The 25,191-nt window shown below is 44.1% G+C and overlaps 1 protein-coding gene across 1 annotated transcript in view; it reads right to left on the bottom strand.

Moving 5' to 3' along the window:
- The window catches only part of TMPRSS15 (transmembrane serine protease 15), a 335,674-nt gene that overhangs the window by 89,533 nt on the left and 220,950 nt on the right, over positions 1 to 25,191 (bottom strand). Inside the window, exons 16-19 of the mRNA XM_029579188.1 lie at positions 19,683 to 19,772; positions 18,807 to 18,932; positions 5,754 to 5,894; positions 2,901 to 3,011 (exon numbers count right to left, since the gene is read on the bottom strand). Coding sequence (XP_029435048.1) covers positions 2,901 to 3,011; positions 5,754 to 5,894; positions 18,807 to 18,932; positions 19,683 to 19,772 — 468 coding nt within the window. The remainder of the gene's footprint in view (positions 1 to 2,900; positions 3,012 to 5,753; positions 5,895 to 18,806; positions 18,933 to 19,682; positions 19,773 to 25,191) is intronic.

Raw genomic sequence — 25,191 nt, 5'->3', positions numbered from 1 at the left:
TGAAAAATTGTTCACATCCATTTGATGTTTGTGTATGCAGTGGCACTTTTGAACACTCGATAACGGATGGCCAGTGGTATATGAGATCTTATGAGATTTGTCTGTGATTTTTTGTCGCAGTTTGACATCTCTATTTGGTGAGGAAATTTATTGGAGGCAGATATTTGTGGATTCCTGAATTACCTTGTTGAAATTGACAATGAAGATTTATTAAGCTTTAGTGATTGGAGAAGTCACATTGCTGAGAGGAATAGTAAGATCAATTTTATTCCGTTGGAGTCTCTCTATTGAAGATATCTTGAAGAACGTTTTGTGTTGAGTCCGTCCCTGAGGAAGCCCTCAAGATAAGGGGGTGAAACAAAGATCTTTGTAGGACTTGTGGATTTGTTTTCTAAATATCCTGTGCTTCTTGAATAAGGAGTAGATTTCAGAATATCATGTTTTTTGGATAAATTTACATAATATTCATTTATTTGAATTGATTATGAATTAACAACTTGTATTGTCTAAAAGCATTTATGAAAATGTAATGAGCTTGCGTATGAACATGGTTTTATGTGTAATGTGTGTGTGAGGGTGTGTGTGTGTGTGTTAGAGAGATTTTAATTGTTTAGACAGGTGTTTAATATGTGATTGCACAAATAAATGCTTAAAAACCATTATAAATTATTACTTCTTCTATTGTGTGTGATTTACGTATTACGTTAAAGAAGATTTGGCGATCCTGACCCTTTGTGTTGTCATACCGAAGGAGACCATTCTCCTGGCAGAAGTCCGGACCATGTCATTCAGTGTATCAGCCACACAGGCTACCCCGCCTCTAAAAGGGTCACCTGCACTGCTTCAGACGCCGTTCCTGAACGCTTGCCATGTGCCTTCTGCACCCAGGACAAACATTCTCTCTGCATCAGTCTTCTGCACACTGCTGCCCGAAGGGTCAAAGCAGAGACTTCAAAAAGCCGCTTGAGTAGGATCTCCAGCTTCCTATCTTGGACATCCTTGAGAGCTGCCGCTCCCATTACCAGGTTGGTCGTCTTTTTACTAACCGCCGGCATGGCTACATCCACCTTGGGAATTTTCCATGACTCCAAGTTCTGTTCCGGCAAGGGATATAATTTCCCCATAGCCCTAGCAACCTTCAGGCCTGCCTCGAGAGATTCCCACTCCCGATCCACCAACTTCTTCACCTGTTTCGGCAATGGGAAAGTGGTAGGAGTTCCCCACAATCCCTCCAGGAGCGGGTTCACCCCTTCCTTGTCCGAGTCTTCCTGGGCGGCTTTGATCCGAAGCTCCTCCAGAACCTGGGGAATCAACGGACCCAGTTCCTCCCTACTGAACAGCTGAACCACTCGTGGGTCCTCCCTCATGACTGGAACAGCATCCGGGTCCTGAGTGTTTGGATCCTGTATGGGGTCTCTCAAAGCATCCAATGGATCCTGGTCCGGGTCCTGTCCTGGATCTCCTAGGGCACCAACAGGGTCCTTGTCCAGTCACACCAGACCCCTTGAAGCTGTTCAGGATCATCCAGGCTATTCAATGAATCGCCCTCCTCCAGGGCGATTCATTGAATATGAATCCCACCTTACACAGGATCCCTCCTGATTCTGCGGGCTCTCTAGCCTTTTTGGCCATCCAGGACTTCCTAGGCAAGGGCCTCTTTGCCCCTAGCTCCTTCCTGGCTAAATAAGCCTTACGAAGGAAAAGCACAAACTATGTGGAAAAAGCCTCCTGGTCCGAGGAGAAAGATTCCTGATCGGCTTCTTCATGAGCCCCTCCCCGTCCCCTGCCACCAGCAGGGCCCTTTCCCACAGGCAGGCTCAGAAATGGCAGCCTGCACTTCAGCATGTGCTGCCAAAATGGCTGCTGGCTCCTTTGACCCCCCCCCCCCCCCCCCCCGGAGCCTCCGGGGCCGTCCCAGCCGCCTGCACCTTTGTGCCGCTTCCCAGGGGTCCTGCCAAGGTCCCCCTCCCCCTCCTTGAGGCACATTTGTGGCAAAACGAGGCCATATCGAGGCAAGCTTGCTTCAATCCGCAGTCGTGGCAAAGTTTGCTGCACTGGTGGGAGCCGGCATGTCAGGATGGTTGAGCTTGCACACGCGGTCAGGCCTAAAAATAAACTGAGCCACCCCAATCACACTCACCGCTGTTCTGGTGCTGAAACTCAGCACTTACCCGACCCCGATGAAGGCAGGCATTCAGCCCGCTCCCTCTGGCCTGCCTCTCAGCAGGAAAACAAATATTTACCCACTCCTCAGCCCTGCACAGAGCCTCCACTGCTGCCCGTCTCCCTGCTTCAAGTCTTTCCTTTTTTTTTTTTTAAACTAAATTAAAGAGACAGGCCACAAATAAAAAAGGGGAAAGAACTACACCCCTGCTTCTGGAGAAAGGAGGCTGAGGAGACAGGCGCACCAAGGGAGAGAAGGGCCCAGAGGGTAAGTGAGAATCAGGACCCTGGCTATCTATCCCCTCCTGTCAAGAAGGGCCGAGTCCAGACAGGGATTACAAACCGCCCCCCCCCCCACCCACCGCTCGCCCTGCTCCATGGAACCTAACACCTCGGGGAGCCAAATCCACTTCTTATCTTTTTTCTTCAAACTCCAGACTACAGGTTTGCAACTCTACCATCTGCTGGAGACAAAGAAATACTGAGGGACTGCAGGTGGCACTCTCGATTATGTAGCAGTGCCTCAAAGTTTTGTTCTCTGCCTCTGTCTGCTAGTAAGAATGCATAAACCCATTTGTCTGGACTGATCCGGGGTATGACAGGAATGTGGTATTTTGAATATTAAAATAGTTAAATTCCATAGTTTAATTTCGTGTGTTTGTTCCTTGGCATTCTGGGTGGGTGATATTACTCTCAGGACAAGCCTTATCAGAGTCTAACCTCTTTGTGTTCCTTACCACATTCTGCTTCATCGGAGCCATCTCTGCAGTGCTGGTACCCATCACACAGATTGACAAGCGCTACACATTCCTTACTGCCACACTGAAAGGCATTCTGTCTGCAGGGCTCTGTGAAACAATGAGGAAAGGAGAAAACTAGTCATTTATCCAATGCAAGAAAAATGTAGGTTCTTAATGGAATTGTGGGGTTTTTGTTTTTTTTTTTGCAAAATCATTTTTATTGCAAAGACATGCATTTCCACAAGCACGAGGAAATATACAAGAAAAACGATACCAACAGGAGAATAATTGGTACAGTGGTCATGCAAGTCTTTTATGTAGCAATGTGTGCACTGATTTTAAGCAACTTCTTTAAGTGCACAGAAAGAGACAGAAGCTGGTAGTCTACTGCCAGTTTAGAAGTGATGAGGTCTATATTCAAAAGCATTTAGCTGGCTAACTCAGAAGTTAAACAATATCACAACTGTGGGAATCATATATCAATTAACATCTCTTATAAACATATTCTCATATCATTCATCATAACTCCAGTAACTCATAATGTCAAAGTATCTATAAAGTTGTTTATTAAATATCAATACAAAAGATTCTATTTTTTCACTTTTTAAAAAATATTAGTTCCACAATTTACATTATATATCATGTAAATAAGTATCACTGTAAGTTGTCACTCATAAACCTTAAAGACACACAAAAGTCATATATTTCACCACTAGACATAACCAACTGTGAACATGTATTATATGTTAAAATACATCAAAAATACCCTATAAGTACCAAATCCCAATCCCCACATTCACACACATATACTCATCAAGCATTTCACATCCACATACTCATTCATATAAAAAGATCACCATATATAATCCCCTCACACAATATATATACTTTCCCTTACTTATTAATCACTACAACCCTATTACAGCAATATTTTTCTTAAGAATTTTTTTAAAAAACCCTTCTTCAATCTTCATCTGTATCCCAACAAGGTGCCTTGTTTTGCCCAGGTGGGCTTCCTCAGGGGTACTCCTTAAATCACTTTTTCTTCACAATACAGCCCCTAGTTCCACATGAGGATTCTAGTGATCTTTTTATATGAATGAGTATGTGAATGTGAAATGCTTGATGAGTATATGTGTGTGAATGTGGGGATTGGGATTTGGTACTTATAGGGTATTTTTGATGTATTTTAACATATAATACATGTTCACGGTTATGTCTAGTGGTGAAATATATGACTTTTGTGTGTCTTTAAGGTTTATGAGCGACAACTTACAGTGATATTTACATAATATATAATGTAAATTGTGGAACTAATATTTTTAAAAAAGTGAAAAAAACAGAATCTTTTGTATTGATATTTAATAAACAACTTTATAGATACTTTGACATTATGAGTTACTGGAGTTATGATGAGTGATATGTTTATAAGAGATGTTAATTGAAATATGATTCCCACAGTTGTGATATTGTTTAAATATTTTGGGAATTTTTTTATTTTCTCTCTAGTATTACTAACTCAGAGGTTAGCCAGCTAAATGAATATCTGGGCACTTAGCCAGCTAAATTCTCGCTGGCTAATAAGATAACCTGCTAGAATTCAGCCGGCTAAGTTAGGAGCATTCCAGGGGTGTAACTGGGAGGAGTTGAGTTAGCCAGAAGTTAGTCTGATCAGTCCAAACAACTGTCCTAAAGTTAGGAAGCTATAGTTATCCTCCTAACCTTAAGTTAGCCAGCTATATTTAATAGATCAGTTTCACTATTGAATATACCTCAAAGTTAGTCTGATAAGGTTATCTGGCTAAATTTGCTAGCCGGACTGCATCTGAATATGGACCTCAAAGTAGATACTCATGAAAGCAGGCTTCCCCCTTCCTGAACAAGAGGCACAGTATTGGAGGAATACAGAGAAATGGCTTTTGAACCTGGGAGCTATAGCATCAGCCATAGAACTTCCTGCATTTACAGAGAGAAGGACTCGGCATTAAACCTCTACCCTCTGAAAGGACAAATCCAATGTGTTCATCTACATGTTCTCTTCTTAAGCAACCCAACACTATTCATTTACAGAGCACCATCAGTGTACATAACACTGTACAGGAGAAGAAAAAACACAAGTTATATTAGGAATTAAAAAATAAAGTCCAGGTTACAGCAGGGGGAATATATGTTTTACAGACTTTCATTTCGGATATATAAGTGCCAAAATATCCTAAAAAAAAACAGACCTATCCTAGAACAGCTAAGCTAGAATGACAAATGGAGACCAGTTATCTAAATATGTAGTGTGGCAAGTCCCTGCATGTGGCACCACAGCTCCTAACTGTACCCTACCAGACGAACACAGTGTTCACAGTCTGCGAGAAGGGATTACTCCATTAAATACTTCAACAGGAAGAATTCTTCCATTGAGCAATATTTAATATTTGCTCAATCAAATTATGGATTATATTCTTATAAACACGACTTCTTCCTGTTACTTGGAGGTAGTGTGGGTTTTTGAAAAGGGACAAGCCTGAGAGCTGGATCTATTCCAGTCTCACTGTGGTGGAACATCCTTGAAAGGAATGAATTTAATCATAGTATAGGAAAATTGGTTCTTACCTACTAATTTTTGTTCCTGTAGTACCACAGATCAGTGGCACACTGGGTAATATACAGTGTCAGTGAAACTTTCTCTGTCTCCATCTGCTGGGAGGGAGGCAAAACCCAGGATTCTAGACTGACCTGGGTACGTACAGGGAACTGCCAGCTACTGGAAGCTCATTTTTTAAAACAAAATATAGTCAGTTTTGTTATACCAGAAAAATGATAAAATTCAACACCAGCCTCAGAATGACATACACATACCAGGCATGCCAAGACGGTATCCTGTAGTGAAATTAGCTAGGAATCCACCTCTGGTTCCTGACTGGTCAGTAATGAGATACACCGTCATGTGATTCGTTGTGGAGAACACATCTGGCACCTGGCCACTCCCTGTGTACACAGCTGCTCACAAGGAAAAGCAGAATGTCAGAACCAAGACACCCTTTCTGCATACCAGTAAAAAGCAGTGAAGCTGCCACATTAGTCCACCTGAATACACAGAAACATAACTAATAAGCTGTGAGTGAGACATTTGTATTGCACTAATGCACTACGATGGTCACAAGCTTTCAAGAGCTTTACCCCCTTCATGTCTGCCTCCTTTTTCAATAGAGCTAATGAAGGTGCATACCTTTTGAAAGTTAGTCATTAGTATATTAAGTTAATCCAATAAAAAGGTCTCATCTATATTTTTCTACATACGTTATAATAAAAGAGGTTTCTAGCAAAGCTTGCTCTTTTTGAAATTATAAATTAGTATGTTTTCTGTAAAATTCATGTTTTTACCTAACTGTTTTCTGAGATATAATCCAGAAAGGAGATCGTGAAGCTACAGGTTTTTTCCAGCAAGCAAATAAACCTTTTTTATTAAACAATTCTGCATACCCATAACAGGGAAAAGCCATATTCATGAATACAAAGCATGTCTGTAAACCAGAATGTAATTAAAATAATTTGTGATAAATTAAATTCCAAACAATAATCCAGAGGCAGTACATCTGCAGAAAAAGATGCAAAACAAGCGAGACTAAAAAACCTCAGGGTTATTAATGCACGTTTGACTGCTTTTCAGCACCAGTTCCTCTGACAGACAAATGCATGGAAATTATTTTCCTTTTCAAACTTTTGAAGCAGGCTGAAAAAACTGAGTTCCAAGTGTTTATTTAAATACCGTAGCTACATTTAAGCAATTGTCCATAATTCTAAAATATTCTTCATCTGATAGGCAAAGCTCCCTTGCATGTCTATAGTGCAGGGCTGTAGTAGCTGATAAATGAAACATCTCAGCAACTTAAACCCAAAGCGTGAACTTAAAACAAGTTTCCAAACTAGTTTGTGGAACCCATGGAAAGAACACAAGTTGGGTGCATCAATTTGCCAAATTTTATTTATTTAACCTGATACCCCCAGTTGAATGTACTCTATAGATGGAGAGTACAGAAAAGGGCTGTCCAAGGATCTTATGTGATTATCGGACTGTATATAATATTCACTTTCAAAAATAAGTTGAATGCCCCAAACTTTTGACTGAAACAAATCGGTGAATTGGCATCAAATTTGATTGGGTTTTTCCCAGATCTGTTGGATAGATTTCACTGAATATTTCCTTGAAATCTGAGGAAAACCCAATAATTTTGTCTAACTAAAGTCAGGCTAAAATTCAACAATTTCAAATTTTCTATTCATCTCTACTTAGACCAAAACGTTTGCTCTATATCAGAGGTGGCGAACTCCGGTCCTCGACAGCCACAATCAGACCAGGTTTTCAGGGTATCCACAATGAATATGCATGAGATAGATTTGCATACAATGGTGGCAGTGCATGAACATCTACCTCATGTATATTACATTTTGGATATCCTGAAAACCAGACCTGTTTGTGGCTCTTGAGGACTGGAATTGGCCACTCCTGCTCTATACAATATATAAACCTAGCTACGATATTCTCTCTCTTTAGATAGGGACTTTTGTTTTCAGTTTTTATTTTATTTTTCCTGGGATTTTCAATGATAGAACAAAAAAAATCAGTGCAGTTTTTCTTTTCTGTGTTATAACAAAGTTATTTTTCCACTGAATATTTAAATTTCCAGGAAAAATATAATAAAAACTGAAAATGAAGGTCTATCTATACAAAATGTAATCTAACTAAAATGGCAAAATTATATCTTACTTGAATATTTTTTTTCCTCAAAGTAAGGCATGGCAACCCACACCAGTGGGTTGTGCACTCCAACCAGCAGGTGGAGATGGAGAACAAAGACTCGCTGACATCACCATCATATAGCTCTACTCAGACACCAGCCAGCCAGTATTTCTTCAAAAGCAAACTGTGGATACTAACCACTAAACATTAACAATAATATTGCATTCTACAAACACTATTCAGCGTAACCTTCTGGATTATTTTTTTAACATCAATGAAACATTGGACTCAGCTCCACTAATGATAGTTCCTTAGGACATTCAGAGTATCTTAGAAGAAGAACGGAACTCATTTACCCAATTTGGGGGAGTCCAGCTCCATGAAATATCCTGGAAACTCATTCCTTTCTGGACAAAGATCTAACAACACAGAAGAAAGTCGGCCACCTTAAGGCAGCCCCAGGTGGGAAGGTGGATTGGCTTGCCTTATTTCGAGGAAAGGAAATTATAAGGTAAGAAGTAATTTCACCTTCCTCTTCATTCAGGCAAGCCAGTCCACACCAATGGGATGTACCAAAGCTACTTCCCCAAAGAGCGGGAGGCTGCCTGAGGCGCAAACACCACATCCAGTCAGTAATACCTGGCAAACATATGCAAAGAAGACCACGACACCACTCTACAAATCTCTGCTGGAGAAAGCAAACACAATTCTGCCCAGGAAACTGCCTAAGCCCAAATTGAATGCGCTCTGACTTGTCTTGGAAGAGGCTTCCTGGAATTCACATAGGCTTCTGACACTTCTTCCTTAATCCAATGAACCACCATGCCCCGAGAAGCTGCCTCCCCCTTCTTCACCCACCGGTGAAGAACAAAAATCCTGTCCAATTTCCGAAACTTGTTCGCAACCTCCAGAAAATGTAAAATGTGCCGGCCGCATGTCAAACGGCTTCAATTTCCTGTATTCCTAACCATCCATATCCTGTTCAAAGGATGGTAACACAACTGACTGGTTTAAGTGAAATTCCGAAATCACCTTCGGAAGAAAGGTAAGTACTGTCCAAATCTGCACCATATCCGGAGTGATAATCAAAAGATGATCTCTGCATGACAAGACTTGCAATTCCAAAATCCACCTTGCAGAACAAATAGCGCCCAAAAACACCATCTTCAGAGTCAGTAACTGCAAGGAAATACTACAGAAAGGACGAAAGTTGGATTCACCAGAAAGGAGAGAACCAGATTCAAATCCTACAAGGGTACCGGGAAACGCAAGGGAGGTCTAAGTTATTTTACGTCCCTCAAGAACCTAGTTATGTCTGGGTGAGAAGAGTGTAGTCTCTCCAAATGCAGCCCTGATAACACGCTATAGCAGCCACCTGCACCTTTAGTGTGTTCAAGGCTAATCCTTTACTCAGACCTTCTTGTAAAAATTCCAAGATTAAAGGGCAGGTGCCAAATGGGCAAAGAAGCATGATTCTGATACCAATGCTCAAACATCCGCCAAACGTGAATATATGCCAAGGAGGTGCAAAACTTGAATGCTTTGAAAAGCGTTTCCCTGCCCCCGAGTAACCTCACTTTAAGAGTCTAGACCTCTCAAGGGCCAAACCATAAGACAAAACTGATTCGGATGGTCATGAAAAATTGGTCCCTGCTATAACAGCACCCCAAGAAGAGAGAGTTGCCAAGGGTCCTCCATCAGACGATGATGCAGATCCATGTAACCAGAGCCTGTGCGGCCAATCCGGGGCCACCAGAAGCATGCCTGGATGTCACACTATCTTCTGCAACAAACGGCTGATCATGGGCCACAGCGGAAATGCATAGAGTAACTTCTCTTGCGCCCATGCCTGGACTAGGATATCCACTCTGAGAGCTTGAAGATCCCTTGTCCAACTGTAAAATCTCTCCACTTTTGCATTCTTGCGAGTCACCATTAGATCCAGGAAAGGACACACCCAGAAATCCACAATAAGACAAAACACTTCAGGAGCCAGTTCCTATTCTCCTGGATCCAACTCGTGATGACTGAGATATTCTTGCTATATGGGAGGCTGACAGTGCCTGTAAATGAAGTTCCACCCACAGCAGAAGGCTATCCATTTCTAGAGAGACTTTTCGAGTTTGAGTCCCTCCTTGGTGATTTATGTACGCCACCGCAGTCGCGTTGTCTTACATAACTTTCACCACTTTTCCTTCTAACCGGTCCACGAATTGAAAGAAGGCTAGTCGAATCACCCATGATTTCAGTTGATTGATGGACTAAGTCGCCTCTTCAGGAGTCCACTCTCCTTGCACCACCAACTCCTGACAGTTTGCTCCCCAGCTCTGGAGACTCGCATCCATGGTAACCAGCAACCAGTCGGGAGACTCCACATCCATACCTTTTTCTAGATGCTTCCTTCTCAACTTCCAGAGAAGCTTCTGCCTCATCTCTGGCAGCAAGGCCAGCATCATATTGTACTCCTGAGACTGGGGATTCCATCGAGAAAGGAGATACTACTGCAGAGGATGCATATGAGCACATGCCCAAGTGTCAGACAGGATGGATAAGTTTCAAAGTATATCCATCACGCACCACTTCCAAAACCCACTGGTCAGAAGCAATGTGAGTCCACCTCCGATAAAATTGAGTCAGGCGACCTCCTATCTGTGGCTCCGGAGGATGGACCCCCAAAACTTCACTGGGAGCAATACAGGGTTAACTGGAGCTGGAGGTGCCATCTTTGGCTGGCTTCCTTGGCTGAAAGGAGTGAGATCTCCTAAATGTCCGAGACCTCTGACTACTCGAATCTCTGGAGGAGCAAAAATGCCGAGAGCTCCAAAATTGCCCCTTGGCTTGAGAAAACCAGGGAGTCGACTTCTTATCCTCTGGCAACTGAGGAAATTTTGACTCTTCCCATTGATCTGCCATCTTCTTTAACTCCTCCCCAAACAACAAGCACCCCTTGTAAGGCACTATTTTGAAATAGTATCAGCAGATCAATTCCGTAGCCACAGAAGCCTTCGAGCTGCAATCACCGAAGCCACCCCTTGAGCCACTGTGCGCACCAAATCATAGCCAGTATCCACCAGGAAGGCAGTTCCTGGCTCCACATATGGGCCATTCTCTTCCAGAGCTTCCTGGGCTAATTGCAACCTGGTCCTGGCCACCATTCAACAGCAAGCATTGCTTCAAAGGCCTGCTTCAAAATAGCCTCAATCTTCCGATCTTGAACGTCTTTTAAAGCTGCACCTCTGTCCACTGGAATGGTGGGCCGCCTTGTCACCCCACAGAATAATGTCTCCACTTTAGGAAACTGGAGTTGCTCCCTTGCTTTAGGGTCCATAGAATACAATTCCACTGAGGAGTGACCTCCTTTAAAATTGGCCTCAAGTACACTCCATTCTATCCTTGTACAGAGGAAAAAACCAGGATGCCTTGCGCAAGCTGATCATTACAGGGGTTGGCTTCAGATCTTTGGCTGCTGCCAGCAAGATCTCCTCACACTCAAGGGCTTTCAAGGTCTGCAAAATTAAACCGGACATCTTGTCCCTGTGAAAAAGCCGCAGTATAGTTCTATGAGGCTCAGCATCAGGGGAATCTCCCCCTATTCTATTAATGGATTGTTGGGATTCCCCCCCCCCCCCCGAGGATTCCGACTCCCCATCTGAGTCTCCTGAAGGATCCCTGTCCTCAACTTCTACTTCTTTCATCTGCCTCCTTCTTTTCTTCCTCTTGGAAGGAGACAAGGACCCCTCAAATGCTTTCTAGGTCCTAAGGAGTGAGACTTCTGAAGCAAGCAATTCATAGACTCTTCCCGGGAAGCTCCTTGCCCGACAGCACATCCCACTGATGTGGACTGGCTTGCCTGGATGAAGAGGAAAGTGCAGTTGCTTACCTGTAACATGTGTTCTCCTAGGACAGCAGGATGTTAATCCTCACATGCGGGTGACATCATCTGATGCCCAGCATGCCACTATCCGCGTCTTCACACGAGGTACCCCTTCAGTCACATAACATAGAGAAAAAATACGAGCGAAAAAAATATAACAACAAAACGGAAGGATAACCCAACTCCGTGGGGTGGCAGGCGGGATTCCTGAGGACTAACATCCTGCTGTCCTAGGAGAATACCTGTTACAGGTAAGCAACTGCGCTTTCTCCTAAGACAAGCAGGATGCGGCCAATAGGTACCAAAACAAATTGCCAATGGGCACAACAACCACAGTGGTACTGTTGGCTAGCAGAGGATGCTCTGGCACCCAACCAGGAGCTATAGGCAGGGAGAGTTGGGTTTAAGTCTGGAAGACATTGAGGAGGATGGACTGGTCGAAGTCACTGTACTGCCGACCATCTTTCTCTAAGTAGTGGGCCGCAAACGTGTGAAGGGAACGCCACGTTGCTGCACGGCAAATTTCAACGACAGGAACCACTCACAGATGAGTCACCAACGATGCCATAGCCAGCACAGAGTGAGCTTTGATTCGGCCTGACAGCGGAAGGCCCGCTCGCACATAGCAGAAGGCGATGAAATCTACTAGCCAGTTGGATAGAGTCTGTTTACCCACTGCCACTCCCAGTCTATTGGTGTTGAAGGACACAAAGAGTTGAGTGGACTGCCTGTGACCGGCGTGTGTTCTAAATACACAGCCAAGGACCTCTTGCAGTCCAAACTATGAAGAGCCTGTTCCCCTGGGAGGGAATGAGGCCTGGGAAAGAAGGTAGGTAAAAAAATGGACTGATTGATGTGGAAATCAGTCTTGACCTCAGGGAGGAAGATAGGGTGCATACGCAAGTCTACACAATTATGAAAAAACCTTGTGTATGGTGGATATGTAATCAAGGCCTGAAGCTCACTGATTCTACGAGGCGAAGTAATCGCCACTAGGAATATAACTTTCCAGGTGAGGAACTTCGGTCCGCAGGAACACAACGGCTCAAAGGGAGGTCATATGAGCCATGCCAGGACAATGTTGAGGTCCCAGGATGCAACAGGAGGCCAAAGAGGGGACTTCAATTGAACCAGACCCCTCATAAAGTGACCTACTATAGGCTGCACCAATATAGGTGTGCCAGCGACACCTCGATGGTACACACTAACAGCGCTAAAATGAACCCTGACTGAGCTGGTTTGAAGCCCAGACTCGGAAAGGTGCCAAAAGTAGTCCAACAGCTTGGGAAGGGGGGATGGGAATGGATCCAAGCCATGCTCTGCACACCAGGTGGAGAATCTTCTCCATTTCAAACTGTAAGACTTCCTGGTGGAAGGCTTTTTAGAAGCCACCAGCACCTGGGAGACACTGTCCAAGAGTTCCAGGGACTGAAGAACTAGGCGCTCAACATCCACAAAATCAGGGCCAACACCCAGAGATTCGGATGGCACAGGGTGACCTGTTTCTGAGTTATCAGCTTGGGCGCAGTCCCCACCCGAATGGGGACCCTGATTGACAGATCCCGAAGAAGAGGGAACCAGATCTGTCAGGTCAATAAGGTGCCACAAGGATCATGGTCACTCTGTCCTGTTGAAGCTTCAGTAGGGTCTTCAAGAGGAGCGAGAGAGGAGGGTATGCTCCCTGGCAACATGGAGCAGAAAGTGCGCACCTTGTAATTGTACGGGGAAGCAAAGAGGTCCACATCTTGGGTTTCCCACCAATGAAAAATTCTGACCACTAACTACGATTTAGGGACCACTCGTGTGGCTTAAAGGAGCGGCTCAGCTGGTCCACCAGTACATTCAGGCAGGTATGTCGCTCATAGCGACATCCCCCATGACAGGGCCCAGGACCACATCTGCACTGCCTCGCAACAGAGGAGGAAATATCCCATGCCTCCCTGTTTGCTGACATACCACATCTTGGTTGTCCGTCTGAATCAGGACTTCCTTGTGTGAGAACTGGTCCTGGAACGCCCAGAGGGCGTAACTGATTGCCCAAACCTCTAAAAGGTTTATCTGACAGTGGGCTTCGTGAGTGGTCCAGAGACCCTGAGTGTGAAGGCCGTCCACCTGGGCTCCCCAGCCCTGAGAAGAGGCGTTGGTGGTGAGGACCACTTGAAGTGGGGCAGCCTGGAAGGGAATTCCTTGCTCCAAATTAGAGAGGTTTTTCCACCAAGACAGAAATGCCCTCAGAGTTTCTGTGACTGAGAGACAGGTCTCGAGGTCATGGGAGGCAAGTTGCCACTGCGACCACAAGGTTCATTGTGCCTTTTGCATGCACAAGTGGGCAAGAGGGGTAACATGGACCGAAGCCGCCATGTGGCCCAACAAATGGAGCAGAAGGCGGGCACTCATCTGCCGGCTGCTGCGCACGAAAGTTGCCAATGAGGTGCGTGCAAGAGCCTGATCGCGGGGTAGAAACACTCTCGCTTGTGCCATGTCCAGCCTGGCTCCTATAAAGTCCAATTGGGGAGACAGGCAGAGATGAGACTTTGGGTAGTTGATTACAAACTCCAAGGATTGAAGTATCTGCATGGTCAGGGCTAAAGTGTGCAGCGCTCCTATATGGGAACTGCTCTTGATCAACCAATCATCTAGTTATGGGAAGACGTGCACCACACGATGCCCAAGGTATGCAGCCACCATGGCTAGGCATTTGGTGAAGATGTGAGGGGCTGAGGCCAAGCCAAAGGGCAGTACCTTCTACCGATAGTGAGCCTTCCCCACCACAAAGCGGAGGTATTTTCTGTGACCGGGGAAGATAGCTATGTAAGCGTAAGCTTCCTTGAGATCGCGGGAGCAGTGCCAGTCTCCTCTATTGAGGAGGGGTATCAGAGTGTCCAGAGAAACTATCTTGAACTTTTCTCTTAAGAGGAATTTGTTCAACGCCCTGAGGTCAAGAATGGGGCGCAAGCCTCTGTTTCTCTTTGGAATGAGGAATTACCTCGAATAGAACTCTCGGCCCTGCTGAGGGTGAAGAACGGACTCTACCGCTCCTGCAGTGGGAAGAGCGGAGAGTTCTGTCCGGAATATGACCTGCTGGGCGGACAAACTCCAAAACGATCACGGGGACAGTTCTCTGGAAGCTGTCTGAAATTGTGCTAGTACCCCTGATGGACTATGGCAAGGACCCTTTGGTCCGAAGTGATGGCCCTCCAGTGGTTGGCAAAGCAGATAAGCCTACCACCTACTGGGGGATCCGGTGCTGGGAGTACACTTGGCTGACTCATGCTCCCTCGCCGCCAGTCAGAAACCCATACTCGGGGTTTGCTGGGTCACTGGTTGAGGCCTAGGTCCTTGCTGTTGATGGGAGCGGCCCCTGGAGCCAGTGCACAGAGTGTGAGCCTGAAAGGCAGGAGGATAATATTTCCTCTGCCTGTAAAACGGCTTCCTGGAACTTGGTCTGGAAGATTTCCTGGCAGAGGAAGGGGCATCCGAAGTGCAGGCGGAGAGCTGCTGGAGGGTTTTGTGGTGGTCCTTCAACTGAGCCACTGCATCCCATCCTTATCCCTAAAGAGTTTGTCACCTGTGAATGGGAGGTCAGCCAACTTCTCCTGCTCCTCTGGATGGAGGTCAGAAGCCCAGAGCCAGGCATTCTATGGGCACCAATGCCCACGGTGGCTATTTGAGCCGCTGTCTTAAACACATCGTAGGTGGATCTCACCTCATGTTTGCTAGCCTGTAGACCCTGCAGGACAATGGCAGAGAGCAACTCGTTGCTGCTGTGGCAAGCTCTCTGCGAGGTCCTGGACTCATTTCCACAGGTTCCAGTTGTATTGGGTCATATACAACTGGTAGGCGGCAATATGGGCGATAAGAATAGCGCCCTGGAAGACCTTTCTACCCAGAGCATTGAGCTCCCTATGTTCTTGCCATGGAGGGGCAGAGGCATGGGTACGGGAGCGCTTGGCCTTTTTGAAGGCCGATTCCACAACCCTCGACTGATGAGGGAGATGCCGCCTTTCGAATCCCAAGGCCTGTTGTACCAAATAGGTGGTGTCCACCTTCCTATTGACTGGAGATCGGGTGTTCCCACATCCGAAGAAGATCCTTAAAGATGTCATGGATGGGAACCACCACGATTTCCTTAGGAACGTTGACAAATTGGAGTACTTCCAACATCTTATGTTGCGCATCCTCCTCCGTGAGCAGTTGGAAGGGAATAGCTTCGGACATTGCTCTGATGAACCCCGCAAAGGAAAGATCCTTTGGGGGGGGACTGACATCATTCCTCTGGCAGGGAAGGCTCGGAAAGGGGCTAGTCCAAGAATTCGGATGAAGACTCCTAGGAATCATCCTCCCACGGGTCATAAGGGCCTTCCTCCTCACTAAAGCCATTGCGAGGCTGGCGCGGGCAAGGCCTGTGGAGGACCCTAGCCCTGGGCTCTGAAGGCTTCGAAGGCACCAGCGGGAATTGACAGTTTCCCCGGTAATGGGGGGACTGGGGGCCACTGGAGGCCAGAGGGCTCAGGCAAAGGCTCGGGGAACCAAGACCTCGGACATGTGGCACCAGCCACGATTTCCTTCTCGGAGGATTCAATAATAGGGATCTAACCCAAGGGGGGCATCAGTGGCTGCTGGGGAACTGAAGGTCCCTCAGGCACTGGTTGCGTCAGGAGGGTGTGGAGAAGGCCTTGGGATTCGAAAGGCCTTGGGATTCAAAAGGCGGCATCTCCCTCACCAGTCGAGGGTTGTGGAATCGGCCCAGATGCTCAAGCAGGGGCGCCAAGATAGACGGTGCAGGCTCGGGCACCAGTATGGGGGCCGGTGGTAGCTCAATGCTCTTCAGAGCTCAGAGAACAGCACTCTGAACCCTGCAGTCCAACTCCTCCTGAAAGTCCGGTGAAGCCAGGACTGAGGGAGGGGGAACGAGGCGTCACCGGTGCTTCCTCGGTTCTCCGAGAAGGCACGGTGCCCAACACCAATGTCAGTGGGGAACACCTGGGACTCCAGGGTATATTGGAGAATGGGGCCTCTGATCATGGGGTCACTTCATAGGCGGTACGGCAACTGCCAGTACCTCACTGGAACCAGAGCCATGCACCAATGGCGACCAGTATTGATGCTTGCGGGATCTCCCACAGTACTCAGCACAGTCTTTCCCTGGTGCTGAGGAAGCTGAGGATCCCAAAGTCCTGGAAATCAGTGAGATCATTAAAGATCGCTCACCGTTCCCTCAGTCCTGTGAAGCTGCATTTGGAGAAATAGCGAGGGAGAGCATATTGAGAAGCTCCCCTTGACCCCCGGGTATTGAGGACTCCGACGCGAGTGTGGATGGAGCGGACTTTTTGGAACCAAAATGTTTCTCCATTTTGTCCAAGCATGCATGACGGCCCTTGGAGGTCATCTGATCACACAGCTGACACCCTCAGCCTCCAGGCAGAGGATGAAAACCTCATGTGGATTCGTGATGGACATGGTCTGTGGGTACTGGGGGCACTGGCGAAAGCTGGACGATGCCATGAAAAATAACCGGGGAGTGGTCGATGACCAGGGGCCACCGAGAAGTGGGATACTGGGAATCGACCGCAAAATGGAAAGAAAAATATTTTCCAGCTACTGCGCCGAGGAGAGGAACCGACTGCAAAGGGGGTCCCAACGATGGAACGGACACAATAGAAGCAGAGCTCCAGAACCGCGAGGCAACTGCACCACGGAAAAAGAGAGACAGAAGGGGGACCTCATGTGGACGCACATATAGTGGCATGGTGGCATACTGGGCATGCTTAGTGTGCCAGTCAAAGTTTCTAGAACTTTGACAAAAGTTTTCCGTGCTGGGCTCCATCGGATAATGTCACCCACATGTGAGGACTACCATTCTGCTTGTCCTAGGAGAAATAAGTTTTCTGTATTTATTATGTTCCTCATCGAGTTCCCATGGAAAGGCGTGCGTTAAATGCAGATAAATCAATAAATAGATGTTGATGGAAACAGGTTTTTACTTCTACCATCTGCTAGAGATAGAGAAATACTGAGGGACTGCAGGTGGCACACTCAGGGGGTCATTTATCAAAATGCTATAAGGCGTTTTTGCATGCATTAAGGGCTTATCGCATGCGAAAAGTGCCGTTAACACATGCGAAAATGCCTTTAACGCATGCGATAGCACCATAACGTATGGTGCAATGCAAATCCGAAAAAGAGGAGGAGTTAGGGGTGGGAATGGGCTAACCATTTTGTGAAGTCCTATTGCACGGCTTTAATGCCGATTTTAGCTACACCTTTTTCAGTAGTGTTAAGCTGTGCGAAAGGTTGCGTTGCATTTTGTGATGTGTTCTCAAAGGCCTGTGTTAGTAGCTTTGAAGCTCCCGGAGTACCAGCCTAGCTATCCAGGCCGTCAGGGGGGGGGGGGGGGGGGGAGAGAGAAAGAGAGAGAGCACCTAGCCATAATGCCCTCACCCTAGATAGGTAGAGAACATTGCACAAATATCATCTTTGAGTGAGTTTCTTCACTCCGAGGGTCATCAAATCTTCACAAGAGAGCACTGTTCTGTTCGTACATCTCAATTTGAATGACAAAGTGGCCCCTCACCCCCTACACTAATACCTAAACCTCACCTTGAGTTACTAGGTGGACCTCCCATAGAGATATAAATACCTATCTAGGGTGCAGGCATTATGGCTAGGTTCTCTCTTTCTCTCTCTCTCTCATAAAACATGGTCCCTCCAGTGGTTAGGAAAAAGTTATCACAAGTTGCAGTAACTTAGCTCTTCACATAGGTATTAGCACTAATTGTGATAAACTGCCTATTACCATAAAATATGCCCCTTTTTCTATCACAGGCGATATTTAATGCATTTTGATAAATCCAGGCCCCAGTTATGTAACAGTGCCTTAAAAGTTTTTAGTCTCTTCTTCCATCTGCTGGTAGGAATGCAAAACTCACTTGTGTGGACTGATCAGGGGTATGAACAGGAATATAAATAAACAAACAAACAACATCAGCAGAATTTTCCAGTCTTCATTTCAAGGTGTACACTGCATCTCCACACATTAGGAGGTTCTTTATCAGACTGTGGCTGAAATATTTTCAGCAATCTTTAATGCAAGATACATTGAAAATTAAGTCATTTTATGCATTTGTGTATTCATCTCATGCCTTTTCATTGGTAACTTATGGCTAGTTACATTCAGGTAAGTATTAAGCAGGTTGCAGCAGAATTAAGAATTCTCCTTTCAAAATACCTTCTGCCATTTTAGGGCCCTGGAAAGAACATTTGAAAGCCTTAGAAAGTGGATCCTCTCAGTATTTACCCAGAAACAGAGAATCTGCCCCTTTTCCATCTCGGACTTCAACAACATCGTAAATATTTTCCAGATCAAAATCTTTAAAGTGAAGCTGAATATTCTTCCCTGCATCTGCATTCAAGTTCCACACGCCTGGAGAGGAACGTGAGAAGAAACAATGGTGAAACTGCTCCGGTCACAGGGCAAATCTGAAGAATTACAAAGAAAAAGAAGATTTATTTTTGTTTGCTGCTAGTTTTATATCAAATATGCAAACAGAATGTTAAAAAAACGTGTCTCAGGAATTTGTGCACCTGGGTCAGCAGAGGATTTAGGGCAAGACTCAAGCATTGGGCAAAATTAAAGCAAAACAAGGGGAAAAAAAAAGTTAAAAAATGCACTCTGTGCAAAAGGTGTTCTGGGACAGTGTCAGGCCTTTAAATTGATTCCTTAATGATACAAAGAAAACCATTAGGAGTGTACTGTCATTTTAAACAAGGAAAACATTAATAATGCTTATATTGTCTTCTGTCATTTCACATCTGAAAATCACACAAAAATCCAAAAAAATCTTATTAATGCTGTTTAAGCATGTGCTACAGTATTTCAGCATGCAATGGTCACAAAATCTAGTAAAGACCAAGCATTGTCATGAATAGTAAAGTGCGTGTGCTGTAAAATATAGAATGGCTCAAACCATGTAAACCAAATAAATCATATATATGGAAAAAGCACAATGAAATGACACATGAAATCTTTTTCCATGCACACCCCTAATAAACAGTATTCTAGATATTAAATTCAATAAACAGCAAAAGCATTGAAGATAAACATCTGGATCTAGGCGTTGCAGGGAATTTCTACTCATGTGCAGTTGAGGACTGGAAGAGGTCTTGGACTCACAAAAGGCTTGGTTAGGGTACTTCTCGGGGTAATTCAGAGAACTGAAGGAGCTGTTTGATTCCCAGAGTTCAGAGGGACCTCCACAATCAGCTGAAAGAGAAAAGCGGAAAGGTTATAGAAACATAGAAATGACGGCAGAAGAAGACCGAACGGCCCATCCAGTCTGCCCAGCAAGCTACGCACTCTATCCTTTTTTTTTTTTTTATCTTTTACTCTCTCCCACCTGTTACTATTGGCTTCCAGTACCCTCCAGCCCTAATTCCCCTCCACCCCACCACCAATGTAGAGAGCAATGCCAGATCTGCATCCAAGTGAACATCCAGCTCAATTAGGGGTAGCAACCGCTGCAACAAGCAGGCCACACCCCTGCCCCATACTCAGCTATCAGACTATTTATCAGAAAATGACATATTACATACAAATCAACACGGATTCCGCAAAGGTCACTCCACTGAAACCCTTCTCCTAACTTCTTTTGATTCTATATTCTGGGCTTTTGACTCTTACACGGATCACATCATTGTTTTCTTGGATATATCAGCAGCATTCGATACCATTGATCACCAAATACTCATTTCCATTCTTAAATCTATAGGCATTACAGGTACTGTATTACAATGGTTTATTTCATTTCTATCAGACCGCATCCAACAAGTCAATATAAACAACTATTCCTCTGATCCATATTCCATTACATCAGGTGTTCCACAAGGTTCTTCTTTATCTCCTATTCTTTTCAACATCTATCTGCTACCTCTCTGCCGTATATTAGCCTCTTTAAATATAAAATTCAAAATCTATGCTGACGATATACAGTTCATGGTACCATATAACATCTCCTGGACCCACACACTATCATTAGTATCACTATATCTTACAACCATTGATACATGGTTATCCCATAATCATCTGAAACTAAATCCAAAAAAAACAGAAATAGTTCACCTCTCATCAATCACTGACTCATCTATAGGCCCCCCCTTCTCAACTTATATTCAATGGAACAACCATCCCCATTTCAAAATCTGCAAAAAATCTAGGCATAACTATCAATACAGACCTTTCATTAAAACAACACATATCCATGTTAACTAGGAACTCCTTCTACAAACTTCAACTCTTAAAACGGCTACGTCCTTTACTTTTTTTTCACGACTTTCGGACTATTCTTCAATCACTCATTTTCTCTGGATTGGATTACTGTAATTCTCTATATATAGGTCTTCCAGAAAACACACTTCACTCACTCCAACTAATCCAAAATGCAGCAGCACGTATCCTAACAAACTCCTCAAAAAAAAACCACATTACCCCAATACTTCAAGCGTTCGAATCATGTTAATAAAGCACCTCATCTTCCACGCACTAGCAAACATTCCATCCATAGACTCTCAATCAAACCTGAAACATAACACTTCACAATCAAGATAATTTCCAGTTTTCACATTTTTTATACTATGTTAAGTTAATTTTACCCATGTATTCGTTCCAAGTTTTTTAGTCCCTGTTCTATGTAAATTGCGTTCTTTATGCATGTCTTTTTTCAGTTACAATATAAACCGAGCTGATATGCAATCCTGCATGAAGCCCGGTATATAAAAATGTTAAATAAATAAATAAATAAATACTTCAGTCTTTACATTGGTTACCAGTTAAATATAGAATACAATTTAAAATTTTGTCCATTATACATTCTCTTATCTACACTCCTAATTCAGTCACTTTATGCTCCATTCTTCGAATTTACAAACCGACTAGACACTTAAGATCGTTGGAAAAAAACCTTCTTGACATTCCCTCACCCAGACAAGCCCGTCTTGATATTACTAGAAAAAGAGCTTTCTCAGTCATAGGTCCCATTCTATGGAATGCTTTACCAGACCCCATCAGATCCATATCTAATCCTAAGCATTTCAAAAAATCTTTAAAAACTCACTTATTCCGAACTGCATTTCAGATACCACCCACTAAATAATCATTCCACACTTCCAGAACACATATATTCAGTTAGGCACCCAACGTTCTCTTGTTCTGTTTATTGATTTCTTTATGCTACCTATTTTATTTTAAACAATTTGTTATTTTATATTAATGAAAATTTTTTGTAATTTTATATTTTATACGTCAATCTACTTTCAATCATCATTGTTCCTATTTTAATTTTAATTGCTTTTATTTCCATTTTATTTTTGATATATGTAAACCGTTTTGACTAAACACTGTTTGTAAAGACGGTATAGAAATACTTTTAAATAAATAAAATAAAATACTCTTACCCACCCCTGTTTTTTGTTTTTTTTTGGAGATGGCAGCCCTCCATCCTTCTGCTCCGTGAAGGTGGAGCACCAACCACTGGCATCCCGCTCCGTGAATGCCTCTGTGGCTACTGCCGCTCCGTGCAGTGTTTTGCTGCCTCTTCTTTATTCACGTCCTCTAGACTTGATGGATCCACAGTGTTTATCCCACGCCCCTTTGAAGTCCTTCACAGTTTTAGACTTCACCACTACTTGTGAATTGATCACTACTTGTGAATTGATCACTCAATGTAACTTATAGACAATTAGATAATATTGCTTCAGGGAATAACAGTTTTATGAGGATTGTGGATATGAATATTCATGTTTTATTCTGGAGACATTTTCATTTGAGATGTAGCAAACTTTGGCACTTAGTCCATAAAAATGATGGAGATATGCAATTTTGCAGACACAATCTTGTAAAGGTAACATAATTATTAGAGATGAAGATGAATTAAGAGGTTCATGGTCAGAGCAGCCAGTTGCTGATCAATAGTCAGAAGGTCTCCTCATGTATCGTGATCGTGCTGTAGCAAACACAAAGCATTTCCCCATGAACCAAGCATTGCAGCAGTCCCTACGTGTGCTTGACCTCGCCTCTGTGAGGTCAATTTTGGTGAGCAGTAAATTACTCAAGTGAATTTATCTGGGTAAAATTTGCTCAAATATTCGGAAGGAAGCAAATTCCATAATTATAACCAGTTAAGGTTGAAGTGATCCATGAAAGTTTATCTGAAAAACTTTGGACCTGCTCTCAACTCCGAGCAAACTTATGCGGCTACATTTAACCCAGGTAGTATTGAATATCAGCAGTTCCCAGCTAAGCATAAGCTATGCCCCCAGAATAGCTTCACACTGCCTTTTTTTTGTATGGGCAAGTTTTATCCAGTTAATGAATTTGTGGGACAGGAAATGTAAAACGTTGGTCTTCTCCAACTAGGTCTCAAATCTTTCCAGATGTGGTTTGGACAGGTTAAGGGAATGGCTCTCTTCAGAACTTTTAGAAGTCTTCAGAGTGTCCTCTCTAGTCTCCTTTTGTTAGGAAGCCTTTTATATTAAGGTGCCATTCCTGCCCTCACTACAGCTTCATATTTATGAATTGTTCAGTAAAAAGAAACCGATTCACTGCGTTTCATTTAATTTACAATCCCACATCTGTCAAAGGAGCTCAGTGCAGGTGTCCTGTAGTAAATCTGCTACATTCTGTTTCATCCCTGATTCACCACCATTGGCACATGTACTCTGTCATGAGATTTCAAGTATCATCATTATAAAGTACTTTGCTAGAAGAAAGGATTATGATCACAGAGCAAAGATAGAACGACAGAAACCTCTCTCTTGCCAAAGGTGCTGTTTACTGCACCACACAAGTGCATAATGCTCTCTCTGTACTTAGTGTTTTCCAGTATGAATCAATCAATGTGCATTCTTTTGTACAATCTCTTAGTTCTGCTTCTATTAGCATTTGAATTTGCCTGAATGGAGAACAGCAATAAAATCTACAGTCCAGTCCCCATTGAACTTTTATTGAGTTGGAGCTGAAATACTTTGCATTTAAGTTTCAAATCTGCTTACTTCAAAATGCTTGAAACTCAAATGGAAAACGTTTCAAACTCAACAAGGAATAGGATGGTACTGTGCTGGTATTCAGATGAGTGGTACAAAATCCTGCCTAAACATTGCAATATAATGTTTAGGCAGGAATATTGTAATATAACATTGTAACTATCTCTGTAAGTCTGCTAATGATAAAATCATTGTTTGGAACACGGCCAAGCAATCTGAGCTTTTCTGTTTAAAAGAAAACTCTAGCAGGCCTCACTGGTGGATACTGACTCATAAAAACTTTGAAGTTGATATTTCTAGCTGCATAATTCAGAGACGTTTCAGGGCGGACCATAGTTAGCCATTGTAGGGCTGTCCTAAAGTTGGCCGCTGGATATCCCCGTTAAGTTTTTGGCTTCATGTATATTACCCAACCCAACCTGTACAGAAGTATCTTCTCATTATAGGATAAGACCAAGGCACATTCTCATCATTTTGTATACAAATAACTGAAAGAACATCAACATGCTTAGTGATCCTAAAGCTTGTTTCTTTAAATATTCACTAATCTCTACTCAATTGCTTTGCTGCCTTCCTTTAGCTGATATACTGGAGTAACATTGTATTCTTGTTCCAGATTCACAAAGAGTAGTGCTGTAGTTTATGAAACCCTGAAATATTAATTATTGATATTCTGCTATATCCGTTGAATGCTGCTGTGCCGACTGGTTTGTGGATAGTAGGGATGTGCATTCGTCTAGAATAAATTAGGCAATTGCAACTAAATTGCCTAATTCATCCTGGTTTGGGAGACCCGAATCCCGAAACGGATTTTTCCCGAAATTCGGGAAAAATTTGTTTTTCTGGTTAGCGTGGGGGGGAGAGGCACATTTATTTAAAAAAACAAAAAAACAAAACCCAACCCTTCAATTTCACTTAATTACAAGCCCCCCCACTATCCCGATTCCCTCCCCCAAGACTTACTGAAAGCCCTGGTGGTCCAGCGGGGGTCCTGGGAGCGATCTTCTGCTCTCGGGCCGTCGGGCCTGCCAGGAATCAACATGGCACCAGTGGCCCTTTGCCCTTACCATGTGACAGGGGCTACCGGTGCCATTGGTCAGCCCCTGTCACATGGTAGGAGCAATGGACGGCCGGTGCCATCTTAAAAAATGGCACGGGCCATTCATTGCTCCTTCCATGTGACAGGGGCTGACCAATGGCACCGGTAGCCCCTGTCACATGGTACGGGCAAAGCGCCACCGGCACCATTTTTATTAGTGGCAGTCGATGGCCCGAGATGGAGAGATTGCTCCTGGGACCCTGCTGGACCACCAGGGCTTTTAGTAAGTCTTGGGGGGGGGGGGATCGGGATGGTGGTGGGGAGGGTTCAATTAAGTAAATTTGAAGGGTTGGGGTGGGTTTTTGGGGGTTTTTTTTTACTCATTTCCGAAAACAAAACTAAAAAAGTTTTCGGATTCAGGGAGTGGACCAAAATGGCCCACCCCGAACCTGAAAACGAACCGAAAAAAAAATTGTGCACATCCCTAGTGGATAGTACGCCTAGTGTACAATGTATGTAGCAGGGGGACAATCTGAAAGGTTAGTCTGTAGGTGACTGTGAGTCACAGTAAAGGACTCAAGTGAAAGGCTTTGGCTATCTGAGAGTA

The sequence above is a fragment of the Rhinatrema bivittatum genome, chromosome 15 (assembly GCF_901001135.1).
Source record: "Rhinatrema bivittatum chromosome 15, aRhiBiv1.1, whole genome shotgun sequence".
Taxonomy (NCBI): Eukaryota; Metazoa; Chordata; class Amphibia; order Gymnophiona; family Rhinatrematidae; genus Rhinatrema; species Rhinatrema bivittatum.
The sequence above is the reverse complement of the archived record's forward strand: the minus strand, read 5'-3'. Positions and strand labels throughout refer to the sequence as shown.